At 53.9% G+C, this 27042-nt stretch overlaps 2 protein-coding genes across 5 annotated transcripts; both read right to left on the reverse strand.

Moving 5' to 3' along the window:
* Window positions 1-247: 247 nt before the first annotated feature.
* Window positions 248-26118, reverse strand: PI4KB (phosphatidylinositol 4-kinase beta). 4 transcript variants are annotated; one of them, XM_085560924.1, is made up of 12 exons: window positions 25686-26015; window positions 21142-22003; window positions 18218-18262; window positions 14082-14309; window positions 11671-11898; window positions 9815-9924; window positions 8728-8832; window positions 6779-6884; window positions 4253-4518; window positions 3057-3189; window positions 2716-2836; window positions 248-1559 (listed from the first exon to the last, which is right to left on the reverse strand). In XM_085560924.1, the coding sequence occupies exons 2-12, from the start codon at window positions 21976-21978 to the stop codon at window positions 1378-1380; spliced, it is 2361 nt and encodes a 786-aa protein (XP_085417050.1). In that variant the 5' UTR covers window positions 21979-22003; window positions 25686-26015; the 3' UTR covers window positions 248-1377. The 4 variants fall into 4 exon arrangements, with proteins under 4 accessions (XP_085417050.1, XP_085417049.1, XP_085417051.1 ...); XM_085560923.1 differs by having other exon boundaries at window positions 6761-6884; window positions 25686-26014; XM_085560925.1 differs by lacking the exon at window positions 18218-18262 and having other exon boundaries at window positions 6761-6884; window positions 25686-26118.
* LOC146765442 (uncharacterized) lies at window positions 22020-25754 on the reverse strand. Its single transcript, XM_085560439.1, has one exon. It carries the CDS (start codon window positions 25752-25754, stop codon window positions 24183-24185), a length of 1572 nt encoding a protein of 523 aa, XP_085416565.1. The 3' UTR covers window positions 22020-24182.
* Window positions 26119-27042: the final 924 nt, after the last annotated feature.

Consider the following 27042-nt stretch of genomic DNA (forward strand, 5'->3'; position numbering starts at 1 on the left):
ATTCCCAAAAATCTTCCGGGCCGGGTGTAAATATAGAGAAGGAATTAAAATTTCTACGAGATTTAGAAGGAAAAAAAATTCCCCCCCCCAAAAAAAAAAAAAAAAAAACTATGGAAAAATGGCTTTGGACCCACGGTTTTCCAGCATTTCAGTGCCTTGAGCTGGATTGGGGTGGAGGGAGGGAGGGGCCGGAATTTCGGGAATGTCTGCCGGGATTTTGGGAATGTGCTGATGGAAAGCCGCGGGCTCGAGAGGCTCTCAGGAATTCTTTATTCTGTAGGAATCGACTCCATTAAACTCCAGTGGTTTCACCCTCTGTGCCAGCCTCGGCTCCTCCCGGGATTTCGCTTTTCCCAGGAAAAGCTCCCGGGAATGGGAATGGGGAGGGGGGGGGGCTCCGGCTGCATCCCCAAATTTTGGTCCTGCCCCCCAAAAAAGGGGCTTGGGAAGGGTCGGGGTCCCCCCTCTGTCCCCTCCCGGTGTCCCCCTCCCCCGGGGGGCTGAAAATCCAAATTTTGGGGTTTTTTAACGCTAAAAATGGGAAAAAAAAAAAAAGAAAAGAAAGGGGGACACTGAGGGACACGGGGGGACATTGGGGGACACCCCGGGGACACCCAAGGGACACCCAAGGGACACGGGGGGACACCCAAGGGACACGGGGGGACACCCGGGGGACACCCAGGGGACACCCCACAGGTCCCACAGGCCGGGCCTGGGGAAATCCCAGGAAATTTTCCTTCCCTGGGAAGCTCCGGATCCTCCCCGATTTGGGATTTGGGATCCCCCAAACCGCCCCCACCTGGCGTCCGACACTCCAGCCCGGAATTCCCGGCGGGAATTCCCCGGGAAACGGGGAGGGACAACAGCGGGAATCCCACCCGGAATTCCCCACCTGGAATTTTCACCCGGAATCCCGCCTGGGAATTCCGGCTGGGAATCTCAGCTGGAATCCCCCCCAGCCACCCCCGCGTGTCCCAGGAGTGGGAAGGACCCCACAGGGCCGGGAATTCCAGGAATTTCGGGATTTGGGGATTCCCAACCTTCAGGAGACCCCTCCCCCCTCCCATCCCACACATTCCATGGGATTGGGGGGACAAATTCCAGGGAATTCCAAGCAGAGGGAAGGGGGAGCTCCCCGCATTCCCTCCCCGTTCCCATCGGGCTTCCTCTTCCTGCCGCTTTTCCCGGCTTTTCCATGGAATTCTGTCCCATTTTCCAGCAGAGTCCCAGCCCCGAGGTCGCTTTCGGGGCAGGGAAGAAAAAACGGGAATTTTGGAATCCTCCCGTTTCCTCCTGGCGGGGGGCGGGGGGAAGGACATTTTTTGTTTGTTTTGGTTCGTTTCTGCTTTTTCCCGGGAATTTTTTCCCGCTGGAATTTCACATGATGCCGTTGGTGAGGTACTGGAAGCCGTCGTAGAGCTTGGTGGTGATGGAGCGCATGGAGCCGTCCACCAGCTGCTCCACCAGCAGCTGCAGCTGCTCCTCCGTCAGGTTCATGTGGAAACGCTCCTTGAGGTGCCGGATGGTGGAGGAGCCGTGGAAGCACGGCAGCTGGGAGCCTGGAAATGGGGAAAAAAGGGGGAAAATGGGAAAAACGGCGGCGGGAGACGGGAAAAAACGGGGAAAATGGGAAAAACGGCAGCGGGAAACGGGAAAAAAACGGGGAAAATGGGAAAAACGGCGGCTGGGAGCCTGGAAATGGGGAAAAAAACGGGGAAAATGGGAAAAACGGCAGCAGGAAACGGGGAAAAAACGGGGAAAATGGGAAAAATGGCAGCGGGAAACGGGAAAAAAACGGGGAAAATGGGAAAAACGGCGGCTGGGAGCCTGGAAAATGGGAAAAAAACGGGGAAAATGGGAAAAACGGCAGCTGGGAGCCTGGAAATGGGGGAAAAACGGGAAAATGGGAAAAACGGCAGCTGGGAGCCTGGAAAATGGGGAAAAACGGGGAAAATGGGAAAAACGGCGGCGGGAGACGGGAAAACGGGGAAAAAACGGGGGAAATGGGAAAAACGGCAGCGGGAAACGGGGAAATGGGAAAAAAAACGGGGAAAATGGGAAAAACGGCAGCGGGAGACAGGAAAACGGGGAAAAAACGGGAAAATGGGAAAAACGGCAGCTGGGAGCCTGGAAAATGGGGAAAAACGGGGAAAATGGGAAAAACGGCGGCTGGAGACTGGGAAAATGGGAAAAAAAACGGGGAAAATGGGAAAAACGGCGGCGGGAGACTAGGAAACGGGAAAAATGGGAAAAATGGGAAAACAGCGGCTGGGAGACTGGGAAACGGGAAAAAACGGGAAAAATGGGAAAAACGGTGGCGGGAGACGGGGAAAATGGGAAAAACGGGAAAAATGGGAAAAACGGCAGCTGGGAGCCTGGGAAAATGGGAAAAATGGGAAAAACGGTGGCGGGAGACTGGGAAATGGGAAAAATGGGAAAAAGGGTGGCTTGGAGACTGGAGAAATGGGAGAAAAATGGCGGCTGAGAGCCTGGAAAAACAGGAAAAACTGGGATGGAATATCGGGAATCTGGGTTTGGAATGGGGGGAATGGGATCAGGGAGCTGCGAGCCTGGGAAAGGGGAAATTCGGGATGGGGTGAGGGGAAAAGGGATTCAGGATCCCGGCGAAGGGAGGAACGGGGAATCCAGCAGCGGGTTTGGGGCGGGAGGAGTCCCCGGAATTCCCGGAATTCCCGGGATTCCCGGAATCCCCACCTTGCTGCATGATCTCCACGATCTGCACCACGCGGTCCATGTGCTTGCGGGCCGCGATCAGCCCCTGCAGCATCAGCATCTTGTAGTAGTTGAACATGTCCCCGTCCAGGCCGCCCATCACCTGCGGGAATTCCCGGGATCAGCTCCGGGAACGCCGGGAATCCCCCGGGACGGGAACTCTGGGGATCTGGGATGGGAGCTCTGGGAATTCTTCCAGGATGGGAACTCTGGGAACCCCCTGGGAATCCAGGATGACAACACCTGGAATCCCTCCGCCCGGGATGGGAATTCCCTGGAATCCCCCCTGGAATTCCCTGGAATGCCGGGAATGCCGCACTCACGTCCACGAACTCGGAGGTGAGTTTGAAGGCCGAGGTCTCGAAGCCGAGGTTCCGCGGCGAGCTGGACAGGATGAAGCCAAAGTCGATGTGGATGATGTGGCCCTCGGCGTCCAGCAGGATGTTCCCGTTGTGCCTGGGCAGAATTCCAGGGAATTCCCTCAGGATCCCGTGGAATCCCATGGGATTCCAAGAAAACCCCAAGGAAATTTAAATAAACCCAGTAAAATTCACGTTAATCCTGCTAAAATCCCTCAGAATGCCCTCGGCATCCAGCAGGATTGTGCCTGGGCAGAATTCCAGGAATTCCCTCAGGATCCCGTGGAATCCCACGGGATTCCAAGAAAACCCCATTGGAATTTTTAAAAATCCAGTAAAATTCACGTTAATCCTGCTAAAATCCCTCAGAATGCCCTCGGCATCCAGCAGGATGTTCCCGGGCAGAATTCCAGGAATTCCCTCAGGATCCCGTGGAATCCCACGGGATTCCAAGAAAACCCCAAGGAAATTTAAATAAACCCAGTAAAATTCACATGAATCCTGCTAAAATCCCTCAGAATGCCCTCGGTGTCCAGCAGGATGTTCCCATTGTGCCTGGCCAGAATTCCAGTAATTCCCTCAGGATCCCGTGGAATCCCACAGGATTCCAAGAAAACCCCAAGGAAATTTAAATAAATCCAGTAAAATTCACATGAATCTTGCTAAAAATCCCTCACAATGCCCTCAGCGTCCAGCAGGATTGTGCCTGGGCAGAATTCCAGGGAATTCCCTCAGGATTCCGTGGAATCCCACAGGATTCCAAGAAAACCCCAGGGAAATTTAAAAAAAATCCAGTAAAATTCACATGAATCCGGCTAAAATCCCTCAGAATGCCCTCGGCGTCCAGCAGGATTGTGCCTGGGCAGAATTCCAGGGAATTCCCTCAGGATCCCGCAGGAATCCAGAGAGTCCCAGAAACACCACGGGAATTTAAAAAAACACAACAATGAAAATGAAATCCTGCTCAAATTCCTCGAAATGACACAAATTCCCTCAGCTCTGCCACCGTGCCCTGAGGAAAAAATCGCAAAAATCCAGAAAAGATCAAAAACAAAATATAGAAAAACACTGAAAAATATTCTTCAAAACTTCCCAGACCCTGAGATGCACCAATCCTTGAGGCGCAGCCATCCCGACTGGGTTAATTAGCCGTTAATTACCTGTCCTTGACCTGCAGCAGGTAGCAGACCAGGCAGTAGCCGGCGCAGCTGCGGACGAAGTTGCGCTGCGCCGACAGGAAGCTCTCGCTGTTGGCGCAGCCGTGCTCCTGCAGGAAATAATCCTGCAGCGCCAGCTGCGACTGCTTCTTGATCTGGTGCAGCGAGACGGCGCTGAGCACCGGCTCGATCATCCCGCTGTCCGCAGACACCACCAGGATCTTGTAGGGCCGCACCCACAGCGGGACGCGCTCCTGCTCCCAGATGGACTGCGGGCAACAAGGGGTTAACGGGGGAAATTACAGAAATCCGGGATAAAATCACAACAAATCTGACTGGATGGAATTACAGAGACCCACAGCGGGACGCGCTCCTGCTCCCAGATGGACTGCGGGGAACAAGGGGTTAAATGGGGATTGCAGAAATCCCAGGGAAATCACAGCAAATCTGAGTGAAATGGGGTTAAATGGGGATTGCAGAAATCCCAGGGAAATCACAGAAAATCTGAGTGAAATGGGGTTAAATGGGATTGCAGAGACCCACAGTGGGACGCGCTCCTGCTCCCAGATGGACTGCGGGGAACAAGGGGTTAAATGGGGTGAGAGAAATCCCAGGGAAATCACAGAAAATCTGACTGGAATGGGGTGGGATTGCAGAAATCCCAGTGAAATCACAGAAAATCTGACTGGAATGGGGTTAAATGGGATGAGAGAAATCCCATGGAAATCACAGAAAATCTGAGTGAAATGGGGTGGGATTGAAGAAACCCACAGCGGGACGCGCTCCTGCTCCCAGATGGACTGCGGGCAACCAGGGGTTAACGGGATGAGAGAAATCCCAGGGAAATCACAGAAAATCTGAGTGAAATGGGGTTAAATGGGGATGAGAGAAATCCCAGGGAAATCACAGAAAATCTGAGTGAAATGGGGTTAAATGGGGATGAGAGAAATCCCAGTGAAATCACAGAAAATCTGAGTGAAATGGGGTTAAATGGGGTGAGAGAAATCCCAGGGAAATCACAGAAAATCTGAGTGAAATGGGGTAAAAAGGGGATTGCAGAAATCCCAGGGAAATCACAGAAAATCTGACTGGAATGGGGTGGGATTGCAGAAATCCCAGTGAAATCACAGAAAATCTGAGTGAAATGGGGTTAAATGGGATAAGATAAATCCAGGTAAAATCACAGCAAACCCAAATGAAACGGGCTGGGACTGCAGAAATCCCATTAAAATTCCATCAAATCCGAGTGAAATGGGGTTAAATGGGGTGGGACTGCAGAAATCCCATTAAAATTCCATCAAATCTGAGTGAAATGGGGTTAAATGGGGTGGGACTGCAGAAATCCCATTAAAATTCCATCAAATCCGAGTGAAATGGGGTTAAATGGGGTGGGACTGCAGAAATCCCATTAAAATTCCATCAAATCCGAGTGAAATGGGGTTAAATGGGGTGGGATTGCAGAAATCCCATTAAAATTCCATCAAATCCGAGTGAAATGGGGTTAAATGGGGTGGGACTGCAGAAATCCCATTAAAATTCCATCAAATCCGAGTGAAATGGGGTTAAATGGGGTGGGATTGCAGAAATCCCATTAAAATTCCATCAAATCCGAGTGAAATGGGGTTAAATGGGGTGGGATTGCAGAAATCCCATTAAAATTCCATCAAATCCGAGTGAAATGGGGTTAAATGGGGTGGGACTGCAGAAATCCCAGTGAAATTCCATCAAATCCGAGTGAAATGGGGTTAAATGGGGTGGGATTGCAGAAATCCCATTAAAATTCCATCAAATCCGAGTGAAATGGGGTTAAATGGGGTGGGATTGCAGAAATCCCATTAAAATTCCATCAAATCCGAGTGAAATGGGGTTAAATGGGGTGGGACTGCAGAAATCCCAGTGAAATTCCATCAAATTCGAGTGAAATGGGGTTAAATGGGGTGGGATTGCAGAAATTCCAGTGAAATTCCAGCTGAAATGGGGTTAATGGGGTGGAATTTCAGAAATCCTGGTAAAATTCCATCAAATCTGCCTGAAACGGGGCTAAATTGGGCAAAATTACAGAAATCACTCTTAAAATCCCGGCAAATCTGAAATGCTGTTAGAATGATGTGAAATTTTTAAAAATCCCCTTAAAATCCCAGCAGCTCTGACTGAAACGGGATTAAATTATGTGAAATAACAGAAATCCTCTTAAAAAACTATCAAACCTAATTGAAACGCTTGTATAATCCCATTAAATTTTTTTTTTTTTAAATCCCGTTAAAGACCTGTAAAATGTAAAAAAACCGAAAAAACCAACACAATAAAATGTTCTAAAATCCCATTGAAATCCCAAAAAAATAAACATATTAAAATTCCAAGAAATGCCATTAAATCCTAGTGGAACGCTGGTTGAAATGCCCATTGGGCCGTATCAAAATTCCAGAAATGCCCGTTAAAAAGGCACCGCAGCCCCGGGGAGCAGCGGGACGCTCCCGGCTCGGGTTTTCCCGGAATTCCGGGATGGCGCACCTGGAGCTGTCTGAGCACCTGGAACGCCAGCAGCTCCTGCCGCAGGTCGTCGCCGCACTTGACGATGACGGAGACGAGGCGCCACGAGGGCAGGTGGCCGTAGGGAGACGCTTCCCGGATCCGCCTGCGGAAAAACGGGAAAAACGGGAAAAACGGGATCACCGGAGCCTTCGGCTCGGGAGGAGACCCGGGAGCTCCGCGGAATTGTCTTCGCGCCGTCCGATCCCACTAAAATCGCAAGAAATCCCATTGAAAGCCCATCAAAACACGTTAAAATCCCATCAAAACACGTTAAAATCCCATCAAAACCCCATCAAATCCCATCAAAATCCCGTTAAAATCCCATCAAAACACGTTAAAATCCCATCAAAAGCCCATAGAAATCCCATCAAAACCCCATCAAATCTCATCAAAATCCCATTAAAATCCCATTAAAATTCTATTAAAATCCCATCAAATCCAATTAAAAGCCCATTAAAATCCCATTAAAAGCCCATCAAAATTCTATTAAAATCCCATCAAATCCAATTAAAAGCCCATTAAAATCCCATTAAAATTCCATTAAAATCCCATCAAAACACCTTAAAATCCCATTAAAAATCCCATTAAAAGCCCATTAAAAGCCCATAGAAATCCCATTAAAATGCCATCAAATCCCATTAAAATCCCATCAAATCCCATCAAAATCCAATTAAAATCCAATTAAAATCCCATTAAAATCCCATTAAAAGCCCATTAAAATCCCATCAAATCCCATCAAAATCCAATTAAAATCCCATTAAAATCCCATTAAAAGCCCATTAAAAGCCCATTAAAAGCCCATTAAAATCCCAACAAATCCCATCAAATCCCATTAAAATCCCATTAAAATCCCGTCAAATCCAATTAAAAGTCCATTAAAAGCCCATTAAAAGCCTATTAAAATCCCATTAAAATCCCATCAAATCCCATCAAAAACCCATTAAAATCCCATCAAATCCAATTAAAATCCCATTAAAATCCCATCAAATCCCATCAAAATCCCATTCAAATCCCATCAATTCCCATCAAAATCCCATTCAAATCCCATCAAATCCAATTAAAATCCCATCAATTCCCATCAAAATCCCATCAAATGCATTTAAAAGCCCATTAAAATCCCATTAAAATCCCATTAAAAGCCCATTAAAATCCCATTAAAATCCCATCAAATCCCATCAAATCCCATCAAATCCCATCATATCCCATCAAATCCCATTAAAATCCCATCAATTCCCATCAATTCCCATCAAATCCCATCAAATCCCATTCAAATCCCATCAAATCCCATCAAATCCCATTAAAATCCCATCATATCCCATCAAATCCCATTAAAATCCCATCAAATCCCATCAAATCCAATTAAAATCCCATCAAATCCCATCAAATCCCATTAAAATCCCATCAATTCCCATCAAATCCCATTAAAATCCCATCAATTCCCATCAATTCCCATCAAAATCCCATCAATTCCCAAATCCAATTAAAATCCCATCAATTCCCATCAAATCCCATTTAAATCCCATCAATTCCCATTAAAATCCCATTAAAATCCCATCAATTCCCATCAAATCCCATTAAAATCCCATCAAATCCCATCAATTCCCATCAAATCCCATCAAATCCCATCAAATCCCATTAAAATCCCATCAAATCCCATTAAAATCCCATCATATCCCATCAAATCCCATCAAATCCCATCAATTCCCATCAGGACAAGCCGGCACTCCCCAGAACTCCTCAGCCCCAGGGCTTTTCCCAGGAGGAACTCCGGCCTCGGAATTCCAATGGCCTCATCCCAGGAAAAGAGCCAAAACCCTTTGGAGCTCAGAGCTGCCTGAAAATCCGGGAATTCGGGCAAAGCCCCGGATTTGGGCAGGGCCGCAGGGGATTCCTGGGTGAGATTTGCCTGGAATTCCCGGCAATTCCCGGGAATTCCGCGTCCCCACCTGACTTTCTCCTGCCAGGGCTCCTTGAGGGCCACGGCCGACGGATCCTCGGGATCCCTGCGGAACGCCGTGGGCGTGTGGGCCAGCTGCTCCGACAGCCGCCGCCTGCGGGACGGGACGCGGGATTCCGGCTTTTCCATGGAAAACCCACGGAAAACCCACGGAAAACCCCGAGTTCCAGCATTGCCAGGGAAAAACCCCACGGAAAAACCCTGCGTTCAGGATTTTCCATGGAAAAACCCCGTGGAAAAACCCTGCGTTCAGGATTTTCCATGGAAAAACCCCACGGAAAAACCCTGCGTTCAGGATTTTCCATGGAAAACCCACGGAAAAACCCATGGAAAACCCCGAGCTCCAGCATTTCCAGGGAAAAACCCCTCGGGAAAACCCTGCGTTCCGGATTTTCCATGGAAAAACCCACGGAAAACCCATGGAAAACCCCGAGTTCCAGCATTTCCAGGGGAAAAACCCCATGGAAAAACCCTGCGTTCCAGATTTTCCATGGAAAAACCCACGGGAAAACCCATGGAAAACCCCGAGTTCCAGCATTTCCAGGGGAAAAACCCCACGGAAAAACCCTGCGTTCCAGATTTTCCATGGAAAAACCCACGGAAAAACCCATGGAAAACCCCGAGTTCCAGCATTTCCAGGGGAAAAACCCCACGGAAAAACCCTGCGTTCTGGATTTTCCATGGAAAAACCCACGGGAAAACCCCACATTCCAGGGTTTTATCATGAAAAATTTCTGCATTTTTGCTCCAGGAAATATTGGAATTCCAGGGTTTTATTGAGGGGAAATTCCTGCATTTTTGTTTTTGGGGAATGTAGGAATTCTGTGGGTTTTACCAGGGAAAATTCCCGCATTTTTGCTTTGGGGAATGTTGGAATTCCGGGGTTTTAAAAATTCCTGCATTTTTGCTTTGGAGAATGTTGGAATTCCGGGGTTTTAAAAATTCCTGCATTTCTGCTTTGAGAAATGTCGGGATCCTGGGGAATTTTCGAGGGAAAATTCCTGGAATTCCGCTCTGGGAAGTGCCATAATTCCGGGTTTTTTTGTGGAACAGCTCCCGGTTTCCCCAGAGCTCACCGGATGTCTCCGGCGGCGATGAAGACGGGCTCCCGGCTCTCCTGGCTGGTGATGGAATCCACGGAAAACTGGGAGATGTTGTCACAGCTGTTGGTGTGCATCTCCGGGAGCTGCAGGAATCCCGGGAAAACCCCGTAAAATTCCATGAAATCCCACCAAATCCCGTTAGAATCCCATTAAAACCCTGCTAAATCCCATTAAAATCCCATTTAAATGCCCATCAAATCCTATTAAAATCCCATTCAAATCCCTTCAGATCCCATTAAAATCCCATCAAAATCCTATTAAAATCCCATTAAAATCCCATCAAATCACATTAAAATCCCATTAAAAGCCCATCAGATCACATTAAAAGCCCATTAAAATCCCATCAGATCCCATTAAAATCCCATCAAATCACATTAAAATCCCATCAAATCCCATTCAAAGCCCATTAAAATCCCAATAAGAGCCCATTAAAAACCCAATAAAATCCCATCAGATCCCATTAAAAGCCCATTAAAATCACATTAAAATCCCAATAAAAGCCCATTAAAATCACATTAAAATCCCAATAAAATCCCAATAAGAGCCCATTAAAATCCCAATAAAATCCCATCAAAGCCCATTAAAATCCCAATAAGAGCCAAATAAAATCCCAATAAGAGCCAAATAAAATCCCAATAAGAGCCCATTAAAAACCCAATAAAATCCCAATAAAATCCCATTAAAATCCCATTAAAATCCCAATAAGAGCCCATTAAAATCCCAATAAAATCCCATTAAAATCCCATTAAAATCCCATTAAAATCCCAATAAGAGCCCATTAAAAACCCAATAAAATCCCATTAAAATCCCAATAAAAGCCCATTAAAATCCCAATAAAATCCCATCAGATCCCATTAAAATCCCATCCCAATCCCACCCAACTCCATCAAACCCCCGAGACCCCGGGGAGGAGGCGGCCGCAGCTCCCACAGGATCCCGGGAACCCTCCGGAGGCGGCTGCCAGAGCACCCACAGGATCCCGGGAACCCTCTGGAGGAGGTGGCTGCCAGAGCACCCACAGGATCCCGGGAACCCTCCGGAGGAGGGGGCTGCCAGAGCACCCACAGGATCCCAGGAACCCTCCGGAGGAGGGGGCTGCCAGAGCACCCACAGGATCCCGGGAACCCTCCGGAGGAGGGGGCTGCCAGAGCACCCACAGGATCCCAGGGCGGCTGCCAGAGCACCCACAGGATCCCAGGGCGGCTGCCAGAGCACCCACAGGATCCCGGGAACCTTTTGGATGAGGCGGCTGCCAGAGCACCCACAGGATCCCAGGAACCCTCTGGAGGTGGCTGCCAGAGCACCCACAGGATCCCAGGAACCCTCTGGAGGAGGCTGCCAGAGCACCCACAGGATCCCGGGAACCCTCTGGATGAGGCTGCCAGAGCACCCACAGGATCCCAGGAACCCTGGGGAGGAGGCGGCCGTGGCACCCACAGGATCCCAGGAACCCTGGGGAGGAGGGGGCTGCCAGAGCACCCACAGGATCCCAGGGTGGCTGCCGTGGCACCCACAGGATCCAAGGGCGGCTGCCAGAGCACCCACAGGATCCCGGGAACCCTCTGGATGAGGCGGCTGCCAGAGCACCCACAGGATCCCAGGGTGGCTGCCAGAGCACCCACAGGATCCCAGGAACCCTCCCGAGGAGGCGGCCGCAGCTCCCACAGGATCCCAGGGTGGCTGCCAGAGCACCCACAGGATCCCAGGAACCCTCTGGACGAGGGGGCTGCCAGAGCACCCACAGGATCCCAGGAACCCTCCGGAGGAGGGGGCTGCCAGCTCCCACAGGATCCCAGGAACCCTCCGGAGGAGGCGGCTGCGGCTCCCACCTCCACCTGGAGCTCGCCGATGTCGTCCACGGCCCAGGCGTCGTCGTCGTTGTCGCAGCCGGGCGCGGTGCCGAAGCCGCCGGCGCGCTGCTCCGCGCCCAGCCCGCACTCGGGCAGGTTCTCGGCCGAGCGCGTGCTCCGCATGCGGTTCTCCGGGATGCGCGCCGGGACGCTCGCCGTGTCCAAGTTGTCGCATTCCAGGACCTCCACGTAGATCAGGTAGGGAGCCTGGGGAAAGCGGGAACGGCGGAGGGCTGAGCGGCGGCCCCGGAGATTCCCGGCGCCGGGCTTTGGGGGAAATCCCGGGGATTTTAGGAAAAGGCTGGGGATTCCAGAGGGGCTGGAAGCTGGAGGGGCCCGACTCCAGCTGTGCCGGCATTCCCAGTGCTGGAAGTGCCACCTGCAGCTCTGCCAGCATTCCCAGCATTCCCACACCACCCCACACCCCCTTTCCCATCCCAAACCCCCTTTCCCAATCCCAAACCCCCTTTCCCAAAGCCCAAACCCCCTTTCCCAATCCCAAACCCCATTTCCCAAAGCCCAAACCCCATTTCCCAAACCCCAAACCCCCTTTCCCATCACAAACCCCCTTTCCCAATCCCAAACCCCCTTTTCCATCCCAAACCCCCTTTCCCAATCCCAAACCCCATTTCCCAAAGCCCAAACCCCCTTTCCCAAACCCCAAACCCCCTTTCCCATCCCAAACCCCCTTTCCCAAATCCCAAACTCCCTTTCCCAAACCCCAAACCCCCTTTCCCATCCCAAACCCCCTTTCCCATCCCAAACCCCCTTTCCCAAATCCCAAACCCCATTTCCCAAAGCCCAAAGCCCCTTTCCCAAAGCCCAAAGCCCCTTTCCCATCCCAAACCCCCTTTCCCAATCCCAAACCCCTTTCCCAATCCCAAAGCCCCTCCTTTCCATCCCACCTTGTCCTTGGAGTTGAGGACCACGTGGTGCTGGAACCCCACAGATCACCACCTCGGGTTCTCTCACCATTCCCAGCTCTCCCACCATTCCCACACCATCCCAAACCCCCTTTCCCAAACCCCAAACCCCTCTCCCAAATTCCAAACCTCTCCTTTGCCATCCCACCTTGTCCTTGGAGTTGAGGACCACGTGGTGCTGGAACCCCACAGATCACCACCTCGGGTTCTCCCACCATTCCCAGCTCTCCCACCATTCCCACACCATCCCAAACCCCTTTCCCAATCCCAAACCCCTTTCCTTCCCCATCCCACCTTGTCCTTGGAGTTGAGGACCACGTGGTGCTGGAACCCCACAGATCACCACCTCGGGTTCTCTCACCATTCCCAGCTCTCCCACCATTCCCACACCATCCCAAACCCCCTTTCCCAAACCCCAAACCCCCTTTCCCAATCCCAAACCCCTCTCCTTTGCCATCCCACCTTGTCCTTGGTGTTGAGGACCACGTGGTGCTGGAATCCCACAGATCACCACCACCATTCCCAGCTCTCCCACATTCCCACACCATCCTAAACGCCCTTTCCCATCCCAAACCCCCTTTCCCAATCCCAAACCCCCTTTCCCAAATCCCAAACCCCCTTTCCTAATCCCAAACCCCCTTTCCCACCCAAACCCCTTTCCCAAATCCCAAACCCCCTTTCCCATCCAAAAGTCCATCTCCCAAATCCCAAACCCCATTTACCAAATCCCAAAGCCCCTTTCCCACTCCAAATCCCATCTCCCATCCCAAACTCCTTTCCCAAACCCCAAACCCCTTTCCTTTCCCATCCCACCTTGTCCTTGGAGTTGAGGACCACGTGGTGCTGGAATCCCACAGATCACCACCTCGGGTTCTCTCACCATTCCCAGCTCTCCCACCATTCCCACACCATCCCAAACCCCCTTTCCCAAACCCCAAACCCCTCTCCCAAATTCCAAACCTCTCCTTGCCATCCCACCTTGTCCTTGGAGTTGAGGACCACGTGGTGCTGGAATCCCACAGATCACCACCACCATTCCCAGCTCTCCCACCATTCCCACACCATCCCAAACCCCCTTTCCCAAATTCCAAACCCCCTTTCCCAAATTCCAAACCCCCTTTCCCAAACCCCAAACCCCCTTTCCCAAATCCCAAACCCCCTTTCCCATCCCAAACCCCCTTTCCCATCCCAAACCCCCTTTCCCAAAGCCCAAACCCCCTTTCCCAATCCCAAACCCCCTTTCCCAAAGCCCAAACCCCCTTTCCCAATCCCAAACCCCCTTCCCCATCCCACCTTGTCCTTGGAGTTGAGGACCACGTGGTGCTGGAATCCCACAGATCACCACCACCATTCCCAGCTCTCCCACCATTCCCACACCATCCCAAACCCCCTTTCCCAAACCCCAAACCCCCTTTCCCATTCCAAACCCCCTTTCCCAATCCCAAACCCCTCTCCTTGCCATCCCACCTTGTCCTTGGAGTTGAGGACCACGGCCTGCGAGTGGGGCACGCGCACCACGTGGTGGGGGAAGGCGGCGGTGGGCAGCCAGGCGCGCGCCGGCAGCTTGTGGTTGAGCAGGGAGAGCTCCGAGATGAGGCGCTGCGTCTTCTGCTCCTTGGTGGGCAGCGTGGCCAGGCGCCGGCCGATGGCCATCAGCGACTTGATGAACTCGCGCTCCGGGGCCAGCCGCGCCGGCTGCCGGGCCGGCGGCGCCGGGACGAGGGAACGGACAGCATGGCACCCGGCCCGTGGGGAAGGGTCTTCACTGACCCCAGCCCACTGAGCCCAGCCCATCCGTCCCATCGATCCCATCGATCCCATCAATCCCATCCCATCCATCCCAAACCATCCCATCGATCCCATCCCTTCAATCCCATCCAATCCATCCCACTGACCCCAGCCCATCGATCCCATCAATCCCATCGATCCTATCAATCCCATCCCATCGATCCCAAACCATCCCATCGATCCCATCCCTTCAATCCCATCCAACCCATCCCACTGACCCCAGCCCATCCATCCCATCGATCCCATCCCTTCAATCCCATCCCATCCATCCCATCCCATCCCATCGATCCGATCCCTTCAATCCCATCCCAACCCATCCCATCAATCCCATCCCATCCCTTCAATCCCATCCCAACCCATCCCATCCATCCCAACCCATTGCATTGATCCCATCCCTTCAATCCCATCCCAACCCATCCCACTGACCCCAGCCCATCGATCCCATCAATCCCATCAATCCCATCCCATCCCTTCAATCCCATCCAACCCATCCCACTGATCCCATCCCATTCCACCGATCCCATCCCATCCCTTCAATCCCATCCCAACCCATCCCATCCATCCCATCCCATCCCTTCAATCCCATCCAACCCATCCCACTGATCCCATTCCATTCCCCTGATCCCATCCCGTCGATCCTATCCCATCCCTTCAACCCATCCCAACCCATCCCATTGATCCCATCCCATCCAAACCCATTCCACTGATCCCATCCCACTGACCCCATCCCATCGATCCCACTGATCCCATCCCATCCCTTCAATCCCATCCAACCCATCCCACTGACCCCATCCCACCCCATCCCACGGGATCTTCCCACCCCTCGCTCCTCCCTGCTCTTCCCGGCTGCGAAAGGCTTGGGAAGGCTCAGGATGAAAAAGAGAAAGTTGGGGGAGAAAGGAGGAAAATGGAGATGATGCTGGTGGGATCCATTTCCTGCTTTTCCCTCTTCCCTGTCCTTCCCTCTTCCCGCTCTGGAGCCAGCCAGGCCAGCTGGAAAAGGGCCGGGATCCCAGGGAAAAGGTTGGGAAAAGGGGAAAACGGGAGGCGATGCCGGTGGTTTGTTAGCGGGAGCAATTTCCCGATCTCTGCCCTTCCCTGCTCATCCCTTTTCCCGTTCCATCCCGAAGGATCCGCAGCCCAGCCTCCCCTTTCCCTGTCTTTCCCTTTTCCCGTTCCATCCCGAAGGATCCGCAGCCCAGCCCTCCCCTTTCCCTGCTCATCCCTTTTCCCGTTCCATCCCGAAGGATCCGCAGCCCAGCCTCCCCTTTCCCTGCTCATCCCTTTTCCCGTTCCATCCCGAAGGATCCGCAGCCCAGCCCTCCCCTTTCCCTGCTCATCCCTTTTCCCGTTCCATCCCGAAGGATCCGCAGCCCAGCCTCCCCTTTCCCTGCTCATCCCTTTTCCCGTTCCATCCCGAAGGATCCGCAGCCCAGCCCTCCCCTTTCCCTGCTCCGGAGCCCGCCAGCTGGAAAAGGAGCTGGATAAAAATAAAAACTCTGGGAAGAAGGAGGAAAACGGAGGCGGTGCCGGTGGTGTTCCAGTGGGATCAAATTCCTGCTCCTCCCTCTTCCCGCCCTTCCCTCTTCCCAGCTCCTGGAAATTTGGGAGTCCCGTCCATCCCCCAGCAGAGCAGGATCCCGGGGCCTTTTCCTCCCCCCCCAGAATTCCAGAGCCAACGTTCCCGGAGGGATCTCCCAGTCCCGCTGGATTCCCGGGATTTGGGAGGATCCTCCCCCCGCCCCTCCCTGGTGTCCCAATCCAACAATCCCACGGGAATTTGGGATTTCCCCTTGGATGCAGGAGCCCCTCCCGGCGCGGATCCCGGATTTCCGCTCCACGTTCCCAAAACTCGGGAATAACCAGGGGCTGATTTCCGGGATCACCGAGCGCTCCGACCATGCTGAAACGGCGCATGCAGAAAGCCACGGATCGGGACGAGGGAAGCAACGGAAAATGCCGGAAAAATCGGGAAGATCGCAGAGCAAGAGGAAAGGATAAGGAAAAACCAGGGAAGGAAGGATCGGGATGGGCATTCCCGGCTGGGAATCCGTTGGATTTGTAGTCCACGTCCAAAAATTCCCTCAGGAATTCCAGGATAACGCTCGGCTCCCCTGCCCCACCAGGCTCCAGGCACAGGAGGAATATTCCAGAGGCTCCCGATCCCAGCCGGATCCCAAAAATTCCCTCAGCTCTCCATGGACTGAATCCCATTCCTGCAAACACCGGGATGTCCCATGGATGCTTCCCGGCTTTTCCCGTGGAATTCCGGTGGTTCTGATATTCCTGCTCCTCCCATCCAGGTTTTCCACGGATGTTGTCCCCTCGGAATACCAGGAAATGCTTTTCCCGGCGGAATATCCCGAGGAATTTGGGAATCTGGGATCAATCCAGGGATCCCTCTGGATCAGCCCCGCCTCGATCCAGGGGAGCTCCTGGATTTTCCAGGGATCCCAAAATGCTTCCTAAGGATCTTCTCCCAAGCTCAGGAATATTCCAGCGGCGCCAGGATCCGTTCAGAGCCTCTGGAATTCTGGGCCCGCTGGGAACTTTGGAGCTCTGGGATCTTCCAGCCACAGGGCTTGGGAAATTCCATCACATTCCAGAGGGAAATTCCTCTTCGTCCCATTCCAAAGGAGAATCTTCCTCTTCATCCCATCCCGTTCCAGAGGGGAATTTTCCTCATCTCATTCCAACGGGAATGTCTTCTCCACCCCATTCCAGAGGGAAAATTCCTCTTCTTCATCCCACTCCGAAGGGAAATTCCAGAGGGAATCTTCCTCTTCTTCATCCCATTCCAGAGGGGAGTTCTTCACTTCTTCCCATTCCAAAGGGAAATCCCAGAGGGAATTTTCCTTTTCATCCCATTCCTTATGCCAGCATTCCCAAGATTCCCCACTCCAGCAGAACATTCCACAGGGAAGGAGGAGTTATCCCAGTTTTCTGTCGATTCCCAAAAAAAACCTGGAGAGGAGCCGTTGGCTGGGGTGGGAGGAGCAAGAATGGGTGGAAATCAAGGAATTCCTGGAATTTTGGGCGGGAATTTGGGGCTTGGAGCTCATCCCAAGCATCCCGTCATCCCTAAAAGCAGCGGGATTTAGGATGAGCCTGAAATTTGGGATCAAATCCTGAAAAAATTCCCAAATCCAGGCGTGGGAATAATGCCTGGGAATTCCCAGCAGGATCAGAGCTGGGTTGGAATCCAGGAATTCCCAGAAAAGCCTAAAAAAATTCATGGAATTCTTCCCAAACTCCCCATCCTGGAGGGAATCATGGACTACACATTCCCACCGGGAAAAGAGGGAAAGATTCCCAAAAAAAAAAAAAAAAACAATGGAAAAAACAGGGAAAGGGTTCATTCGGGAGAGAAAAATCAGGGAAAACGCCAGGATTCGATTGGAATTTTCATGGAAAAAAAGAAGGAGTTAAAAGAATGGAATCAAGGAATGATTGGCGGGAAAAAACCATGGAAAAAAAAAGCAAATTAATCCCATCCGGCCGAGAATTTTGGGAGCCAAATTCCAAGGGAAAACAGCATTTCCTCTTCCACCTGCCACAGAAATGCAGGAAAAGCGGGAATCCCCTCATTCCCGGATGGAATTTGGTGGGAAAATGAGATTTTCCTGGATTTTATCCAACTGGAACGAATTTTCCTGGAATTCCCATTCTGAGGAAGCATCGCTGTGGCAATGCCAGGATTTTTTTGGGTTTTTTTTGGGAATATTTGGGGAATGCCAGGAAATTCCAGAGGGGTGGAACTGAGGAAATGCTGCGGTGGGAAGAGGGAGCCTCCGGAAAACGGGATTGGAACTTACGGGAGCCAGGGATTTATCCAGGCTTTCCGTACTCGAGGAGAATTCCTGGGAAAAGCAGGAAAAGGGGGATTTGGGGCAGTTTTTTGGGGATTTTTTTTCCACAGGAAAGAGAGGAAGGAGCAGGGAAAACGGGGAGAAAAAGCAAAGTTTAGCTCCCGCTTCACTTCCAGCGATTCCCAAGTTTTTTTTGGTCCCGTCCTCTTGGAATTGCCAGAAAAATTCCAGGAAGGAAAATTCTACGGGATTCTCAAGCAGGATGGGACCAAAGCGGAGCAGATCCTAGCGCTGAATTCCCGGGATTTTCCCGGTTTTCCTCCTCTCTGGGATTCCTCATCCCGGCCCAGAAGGACCAGGATGGATCCAGCTCCGAATTCCTTGGATTTCTGACCTTTTCCATCAACAAACCCACGGTTTTTTCCCTTCCCTGGATTCCGGTTTCTCCCGAATTTCAGCACATCAAACGAATCCCACGGAAACGATCCTGAAAATTCCCAAAATCCCAATTTTTTAGGCCCTTTTTATCACTGAGAAATTCCTGCTCTATCCCAGGTTTTCCTGCCATTCCCACATCGCCCTCCAAGCTCCATCCCAAGCAATTCCCATCCCAAATATCCCGGAATTCCAGCGCTTGGGGTCCATCAATTCATTCTTTTCTTCCTAAAAGGGATCCATTTTCCCTTCCCTGATGAATCCTGGGATCATTTCCCACCAATTTTCCCCATTTTTTTCCGAGAATCCCTGGATTTGGAGGGAAAAACACCCAGCGCTTCCAAGAACTCCAGGATTTTTGAGGGACAGTCGGGATCCAGGGCTGGAGCCTCCCTGGTTTTGTGCTTTCCCAGCTTTCTCAGGATCGTTTCCAGGAGTTTCCTCATCCATAATTTATGGAAAAGCTCCGGTTTCCACCTCCTCCTTTTCCATATTAAAAATTCATCCCGGCGGGAACGGCCCCGGATTTTTCCGGGGTGTTTTGATCCCGAATCCGGCCTGGAAAATTCCATCCCAATCCTTCCTTCCATCCTTATCCCAATTCCCAGAGCTTGGAACAATCCTTGGCTCCTTCCAAGGATTCCCAGTGGAATTCCCAGTGGAATCAAAGCTTTGATTTCTGATCCATTTCCCAGGAACTCCTGGGAATTCCCAACCATCCCCAGGCATTCCCAGTTTTCCCGGGGTTCATTCCACCCTCTGGAGGATTTGTTTTTCCCGGATTTGGGAAGCGCCGCTCCCAAAATCTGCTTCCAGAACCAGCTCGGGGCTCCTTTCCTCCTTGGAATTCCCAGCTGATGCCAGGGTGAGCCTTGGAGCACAACCCCGATCCCAGAGGAGCTCCGGGATGAATCCCAAGGAATGATCACATCCTTGGAGCACAACCCCGATCCCAGAGGAGCTCCGGGATGAATCCCAAGGAATGATCACATCCTTGGAGCACAACCCCGATCCCAGAGGAGCTCCGGGATGAATCCCAAGGAATGATCACATCCTTGGAGCACAACCCCGATCCCAGAGGAGATCCGGGATGAATCCCAAGGAATGATCACATCCTTGGAGCACAACCCCGATCCCAGAGGAGATCCAGGATGAATCCCAAGGAACAACCACGGGATTTTCCCAACACCCGATCCTTGGAGCACAACCAGACGGAATTCCCTCGGGAACATCCAGGCTTTACCTCCTCGCTCTCCACATGGGGCTGAGCCTTGGAGATCAATCCCAAACCCACAATTCCTATGGAATTCCCTCAGGAGCAGCCCAGCTTTACCTCCTCCTCGCTCTCCACCTTGGGGTTGCTGCTGAGCCTTGGAGCCCGATCCCAAACCCACAATTCCTATGGAATTCCCCTGGGAGCAGCCCAGCTTTACCTCCTCCTCGCTCTCCACATGGGGATTGCTGGCTGAGCTCCATCCCAGCCCCACAATTCCCACGGAATTCCTTCAGGAACATCCCAGCTTTACCTCCTCCTCGCTCTCCACCTTGGGGTTGCTGCTGACCCTTGGAGCTCAATCCCAAACCCACACTTCCCACGGAATTCCCTCGGGAGCAGCCCAGCTTTACCTCCTCCTTGCTCTCCATCGGGGGCTGAGCCTTGGAGCTCGATCCCAAACCCAGAATTCCCACAGAATTCCTTCATGAACATCCCAGCTTTACCTCCTCGCTCTCCATCGGGGGCTGAGCCTTGGAGCCCGATCCCAAACCCACAATTCCTATGGAATTCCCTCAGGAACATCCCAGCTTTACCTCCTCCTCGCTCTCCATCGGGGGCTGAGCCTTGGAGCTCGATCCCAAACCCACACTTCCCACGGAATTCCCTCTGGAGCAGCCCAGCTTTACCTCCTCCTTGCTCTCCATCGGGGGCTGAGCCTTGGAGCTCAATCCCAAACCCAGAATTCCCACAGAATTCCTTCATGAACATCCCAGCTTTACCTCCTCCTCGCTCTCCACCTTGGGGTTGCTGCTGAGCCTTGGAGCTCGATCCCAAACCCACACTTCCCACGGAATTCCCTCGGGAACATCCCAGCTTTACCTCCTCCTCGCTCTCCACCTTGGGGTTGCTGCTGACCCTTGGAGCTCAATCCCAAACCCACACTTCCCACGGAATTCCCTCGGGAACATCCCAGCTTTACCTCCTCCTCGCTCTCCACCTTGGGGTTGCTGCTGACCCTTGGAGCTCCATCCCAGCCCCACAATTCCCACAGAATTCCCTCGGGAACATCCCAGCTTTACCTCCTCCTCGCTCTCCACCTTGGGGTTGCTGCTGACCCTTGGAGCTCAATCCCAAACCCACACTTCCCACGGAATTCCCTCGGGAACATCCCAGCTTTACCTCCTCCTCGCTCTCCACCTTGGGGTTGCTGCTGACCCTTGGAGCTCCATCCCAGCCCCACAATTCCCACAGAATTCCCTCGGGAACATCCCAGCTTTACCTCCTCCTCGCTCTCCACCTTGGGGTTGCTGGCCGTGCGCTTCAGGTTGCTGCTGAGGCTGATGGACGCCGTGGCGTCCGACTTGGACCTCTGGTGAGTCCGCTTGGAGGGCGAGAGGCCGGCGTCGGCGCCCGGCAGCTCCCTCCGCCTGCCCGCCGGCTTCAGCTCGTCGGAGAGGATGAGGCGGCGCAGCTTGGTGCCGCGCGAGTGCCGCTGCGTGGAGATGTGCATGTCCGAGGAGTAGGCGCCCAGCAGCAGCGCGCAGCGCAGCGAGAAGTCGACGCTCTGGCGGCAGCGGTGCACGATGTAGGGCTTGATGGCGTCGCCCACGTCCTCGTCCATGTGGATGTACATGTTGAGCAGCTGCGGCAGGTAGAAATCCACCTCGTCGTCGCGGAAGCAGAACAGGCGGTTCCCGATGTAGGCCTGCACGCCGGGCTCCTTGGAGTTGTACAGGTAGGAGATGGCCATGGAGATGTCGAAGAGCTTGGACTCGAAGAGGCGCAGCAGCCACGACTGCTTGGCCTGGTGCTGGCGCTTCCGCGCCGTCCTCGCCGCGCCGGGGCTCTCCTCCTCTTCCTCGCGGATCCGCGAGCCGGGCGGGTCGTCCAGGCAGCGCGCGGAGCAGCTCTCCCCGTTGGCCACGGCGTCGGGAACGCCGCGGAGCTGCTTGACCTTCTCCAGGACCTCCTCGCAGGCCTTCTTGGCCACCTCGGCGTCGATGAGGGCCAGCTCGCCCACGCCTTCCGAGATGACGCTCAGCGACGAGCCCCCGGCGCCGCTCCCCTGGGAATTCCCCGCATCCGGGGGGCTCTTCCCAGCCGGAGAGTCGCCCATGGTGGAGGAGGGCGGCGGCTCAGAGCTGGAAAAAGAATTGGGAGAATTGGGATTAGGGATGGGATTTGGGAAGGGATTCAAGGGGGGGAGCAGTGAGGGGCTGCAGGAATCAATGATGGGGAAAACTGGGAGAATTGGGATTAGGGATGGGATTTGGGAAGGGATTCAAGGGGGGGAGCAGTGAAGGGCTGCAGGAATCGATGATGGGGAAAAACGGGGAAAATTGGGATTAGGGATGGGATTTGGGAAGGAATTCAAGGGGGGAGCAGTGAGGGGCTGTAGGAATCAATTATGGGGGAAAACGGGGAAAATTGGGATTAGGGACAGGATTTGGGAAGGGATTCAAGGGGGGGAGCAGTGAGGGGCTGCAGGAATTGATGATGGGAACAAAAAAGGAAAAATTGGGATTAGGGATGGGATTTGGGAAGGGATTCAAGGGGGGGAGCAGTGAGGGGCTGTAGGAATCGATTATGGGACAGGAATCAATGATGGGGAAAACTGGGAAAATTCTGGGATTGGGGACAGGATTTGGGAAGGGATTCAAGGGGGGGAGCAGTGAGGGGCTGCAGGAATCGATGATGGGGAACAAAAAAGGAAAAATTGGGATTAGGGATGGGATTTGGGAAGGAATTCAAGGGGGGGAGCAGTGAGGGGCTGCAGGAATCAATGATGGGGAAAAAAAAAGAAAAAACTGGGATTAGGGATGGGATTTGGGAATGAATTCAAGGGGGGGAGCAGTGAGGGGCTGCAGGGATCGATGATGGGGAAAAACGGGGAAAATTTGGATTAGGGACAGGATTTGGGAAGGGATTCAAGGGGGGGAGCAGTGAGGGGCTGCAGGAATCAATGATGGGGAAAAATGGGGAAAATTTGGATTAAGGATAGGATTCAAGGGGAGAAACCCAGGATACACCTGAAGGGAAGATGGACGTGAATTTTCTTCCCTGTTAATTCAAGGATTTTTCCCTGCTAATTTCAGATTTTTCCTTGTTAATTTAAGGATTTGCTCTACCCCTTCATTTTTCCAACTCCCAAAGAAAGGAGGGAAAAAACTCTCAGGAATTCTCCCTAAATATTCCAAGTGAGTCAAACCTAAGTCACCTCCCAGATACCACTTCTCCTTTTTTTTCCCCTCTTCTTTTCCTCTTTTTTTTTTCCCACTTCTTCTCCAAGAAATCCCAGATGCCCAAATCCTGACCAAAGTCTGAGAGTTTGGCTCAGTTCTGTCATTCCCAGCACTCCAAATCCCACATTCCTGAGATTTTTGTGGCTCTTAGATCCCAAAAACCCCATGAGAACTGGAAAAAATCCCTGATGCTCCCACTTCTCAATGAATCCCAAAAAAATGGGGGTGGAAATTCAGGATTCCACTCTTCCCCACACTTCCCATCCCAGTTTTTCCACATATCCCAGACTTTCCTCTTCTATCCCAATCCCAAATCCCTATACGGCTCCAAGCCAAAAATTCCAGGGATTCCTTCACTTCCCAAGGTGTTTGGCTCATCCAAAGCTTTTCCCTCTTCCCAGAAATGCCACAGGATTCCAAAGCCTGGAGCGATCCCACAGTCCTGGAATTCCCTCCTCCCGTGATCCGTACACAAATTCCCACTTTTTGAGGTTTTCCAAGTTTTTGCTTTTCCCAAAGGTTGGAAAATAAACTGGGAAAAGGCAGGGACAAAAAAAAGCAGGAATCCACATTCCCACCTGGATCCCAAGGGCAGCTCCTGGGCTGATCCAAGCATGAACCCTGAACTTTGGGATCATAAATTAACCGGGAAATCCGGAGCAGGGATCGCCCAGGAATTCGGGAGCAGAAATCACCCAGAATTTCAGGAGCAGGGATCATCCAGGAATTCCAGGTGGAATTCCAAGAGCAGAGCCCTGAAATCCCATTCATGATTCCAAGGAAGAAAGGGATCCAAGGGATCGTTCTCAGCAGATCCACGGGATCCACACCAGGAATGTCACCAAAACCTCAAAAACTCTTCCAGCACTGGGAAGAAAACAGCTGGAAAATCCCCTTTTCCACCCAGTTATTCCCTCCTGGGTTCCAGGGAAGCGGAGAGAATAAAAAGGGAAGGATTAAACGCAATTATTTGTCATTATTCAACTTCCCACCAACTCCAAGCAAAGTTTTCCAGGGACAGCATTCCCGAGGGGACGAGTGACCCCGCCGAGCCGGATTTGTCGCAATCCGTGGGATTTCAGAGGGGATTTTGGGCAGTTCCACAGCTCCCGGAGGCACCAGATGGCCCCGGGAGGGAGCGAGGGGGAGGAAGGGTTGGGAAATCCCGGATGGGGGAGGATGGGGAAGGATTGGGATGGATTGGGATGGATGGGGATGGATTGGGATGGATGGGGATGGATGGGGAAGGATTGGGATGGATGGGGAAGGATTGGGATGGATTGGGATGGATTGGGAAGGAAGGGGGAGGATTGGGATGGATGGGGGAGGATTGGGATGGATTGGGAAGGATGGGGAAGGATGGGGAAGGATTGGGATGGATTGGGATGGATGGGGATGGATTGGGATGGATTGGGATGGATGGGGATGGATTGGGATGGATTGGGATGGATGGGGATGGATGGGGAAGGATGGGAAAGGATGGGGATGGATGGGGATTCCGGATGGGGATGGATGGGGATGGATGGGGATGGATGGGGAAGGATTGGGATGGATGGGGATGGATGGAGAAGGATTGGGATGGATGGGGATGGATGGGGAAGGATGGGGAAGGATGGGGAAGGATGGGGAAGGATTGGGATGGATTGGGATGGATGGGGATGGATTGGGATGGATTGGGATGGATTGGGATGGATGGGGATGGATGGGGAAGGATGGGGAAGGATGGGGATGGATGGGGATGGATTGGGGAAGGTTTGGGAAGGATGGGGAAGGCTGAGGGAGGCTGGGGAGGCTGGGGAAGGATTCGGGAAGGATTGGGGAAGGCTCGGGAAGGCTGAGGAAGGATGGGGAAGGCTGAGGGAGGATTGGGGAAGGCTGAGGGAGGCTGAGGAGGCTGGGGAAGGATTGGGAAGGATGGGGAAGGATGGGGAAGGATGGGGAAGGATTGGGGAAAGCTGAGGGAGGCTGGGAAAGGATTGGGGAAGGCTGGGGAAGGCTGGGGAAGGATTGGGAAGGATGGGGAAGGCTGGGGAAGGCTGGGGAAGGCTGGGGAAGGCTGGGGAAGGATTGGGGAAGGATTGGGGAAGGATGGGGAAGGATTGGGGAAGGCTGAGGAAGGATGGGGAAGGCTGGGGAAGGATTGGGGAAAGCTGAGGGAGGCTGGGGAAGGATTGGGGAAGGCTGAGGAAGGATGGGGAAGGACTGGGGAAGGATTGGGAAGGATGGGGAAGGATTGGGGAAGGCTGAGGAGGCTGGGGAAGGATGGGGAAGGATTGGGGAAGGCTGAGGAAGGATGGGGAAGGATTGGGGAAGGATTGGGGAAGGCTGAGGGAGGCTGGGGAAGGATGGGGAAGGATTGGGGAAGGATTGGGGAAGGATTGGGGAAGGCTGAGGAAGGATGGGGAAGGCTGGGGAAGGATTGGGGAAAGCTGAGGGAGGCTGGGGAGGCTGAGGAGGCTGGGGAAGGATTGGGAAGGATGGGGAAGGATTGGGAAGGATGGGGAAAGCTGAGGGAGGCTGAGGAGGCTGAGGAGGCTGGGGAAGGGACCCGCGGCCGTCCCGGGAAGGCCGGCAGCGGTACCTGCAGCGGTCCCGTCCCGCGCGGCTCCGCTCGGCCGGCGCGGCCCTGCGGCCGCCGCGGGCGGCTCATCCCGGGCACCGGCGGCTGCGGCGGCGAAAGGCGCAAAAACGCCCCGAAATCACCCTCCAAAAAAACAAAACAAACCCTCCGCCGCGGAAAAGGCCAGCCCCGTCCCGGCTGCTGCGCCACGAAGGCCGCGGGGGGAACCGGAGGAGGAGGAGGAGGAGGAGGAGGAGGAGGCGCGGCCGGACGCGGAGCGGCCGCGGAACCGCCGGGGGACGGGGCCGAGCGGCGGAGAGGCCGCGGCGGGGCCGGGCTGAGCTCGGCGGAGCGGCGGAGCGGCGGAGCTCCCGGGCGGAGCGGAGCGCGGCCCGAGCCCCGGGCTGAGCTCAGCGGAGCGGCGGGCGGAGCGCGGCCCGAGCCCCCGGCGGAGCTCCCGGGCGGAGCGGCCCGAGCCCCGGCGGAGCTCCCGGGCGGAGCGGCCCGAGCCCCGGCGGAGCTCCCGGGCGGAGCGGAGCGCGGCCCGAGCCCGAGCGGAGCGGCGGAGCGCGGCCCGAGCCCGAGCGGAGCGCGGCGCAGCTCCGGGCCCGGCGCAGCTGCCCCGGCCCGGCGCCGCCTCACGGCGCTGAGGGGCGGCCCCGCCGCAGCGCCCCCTGCCGGCCCGGCGGCGCGCGCGGGCTCCGCCGGGGCGGGGCCGGGGGCGGGGCCTGGGCTGGTTGTGCGCCCGTGAGCGCGTGTGGGCGTGGCCTGTGTGGGGTGTGGGCGTGGCTTGCAGCGACGAGGGGCGTGGTCTGTACATATATGGTAAAAGGGGCGTGGTCTCGTGCAGCTGGGGGCGGGGTCTCCCCACGGGACAAGCCCCGGGCGCCCCGCGGGTTCCGCGTTCACCAAAATCGGCGATTTCGGGGGAAAATCGCCCCGCATGTCGCTGCCACCGCCCGGGGGGCTGCGATGGGGTGTCCCACCCCTGTCAGTGTCCTCTTCCACACTTCCTGCCATGTCCCTTCCACAGTTCCAGTGTCCCCTCCCCATTCCCAATGTCCCCTCCCCATTCCCAATGTCCCCTCCCCACTCCCAGTGTCCCCCTTCCCACTCCCCATGTCCCCTTCCCACTCCCCGTGTTCACTCCCCATTCCCAATGTCCCCTCCACAGTTCCAATGTCCCCTCCCCACTCCCCGTGTTCCCTCCCCACTCCCAATGTCCCCTTCCCACTCCCCATGTCCCCTCCCCACTCCCAGTGTCCCCCTTCCCACTCCCCGTGTCCCCTTCCCACTCTGCCATGTCCCCTCCACAGTTCCAATGCCCCCTCCCCACTCCCAGTGTCCCCCTTCCCACTCCCCGTGTCCCCTTCCCACT

Source organism: Lonchura striata, chromosome 25, assembly GCF_050655825.1.
Source record: "Lonchura striata isolate lonStrDom1 chromosome 25, ASM5065582v1, whole genome shotgun sequence".
NCBI classification, from domain to species: domain Eukaryota; kingdom Metazoa; phylum Chordata; class Aves; order Passeriformes; family Estrildidae; genus Lonchura; species Lonchura striata.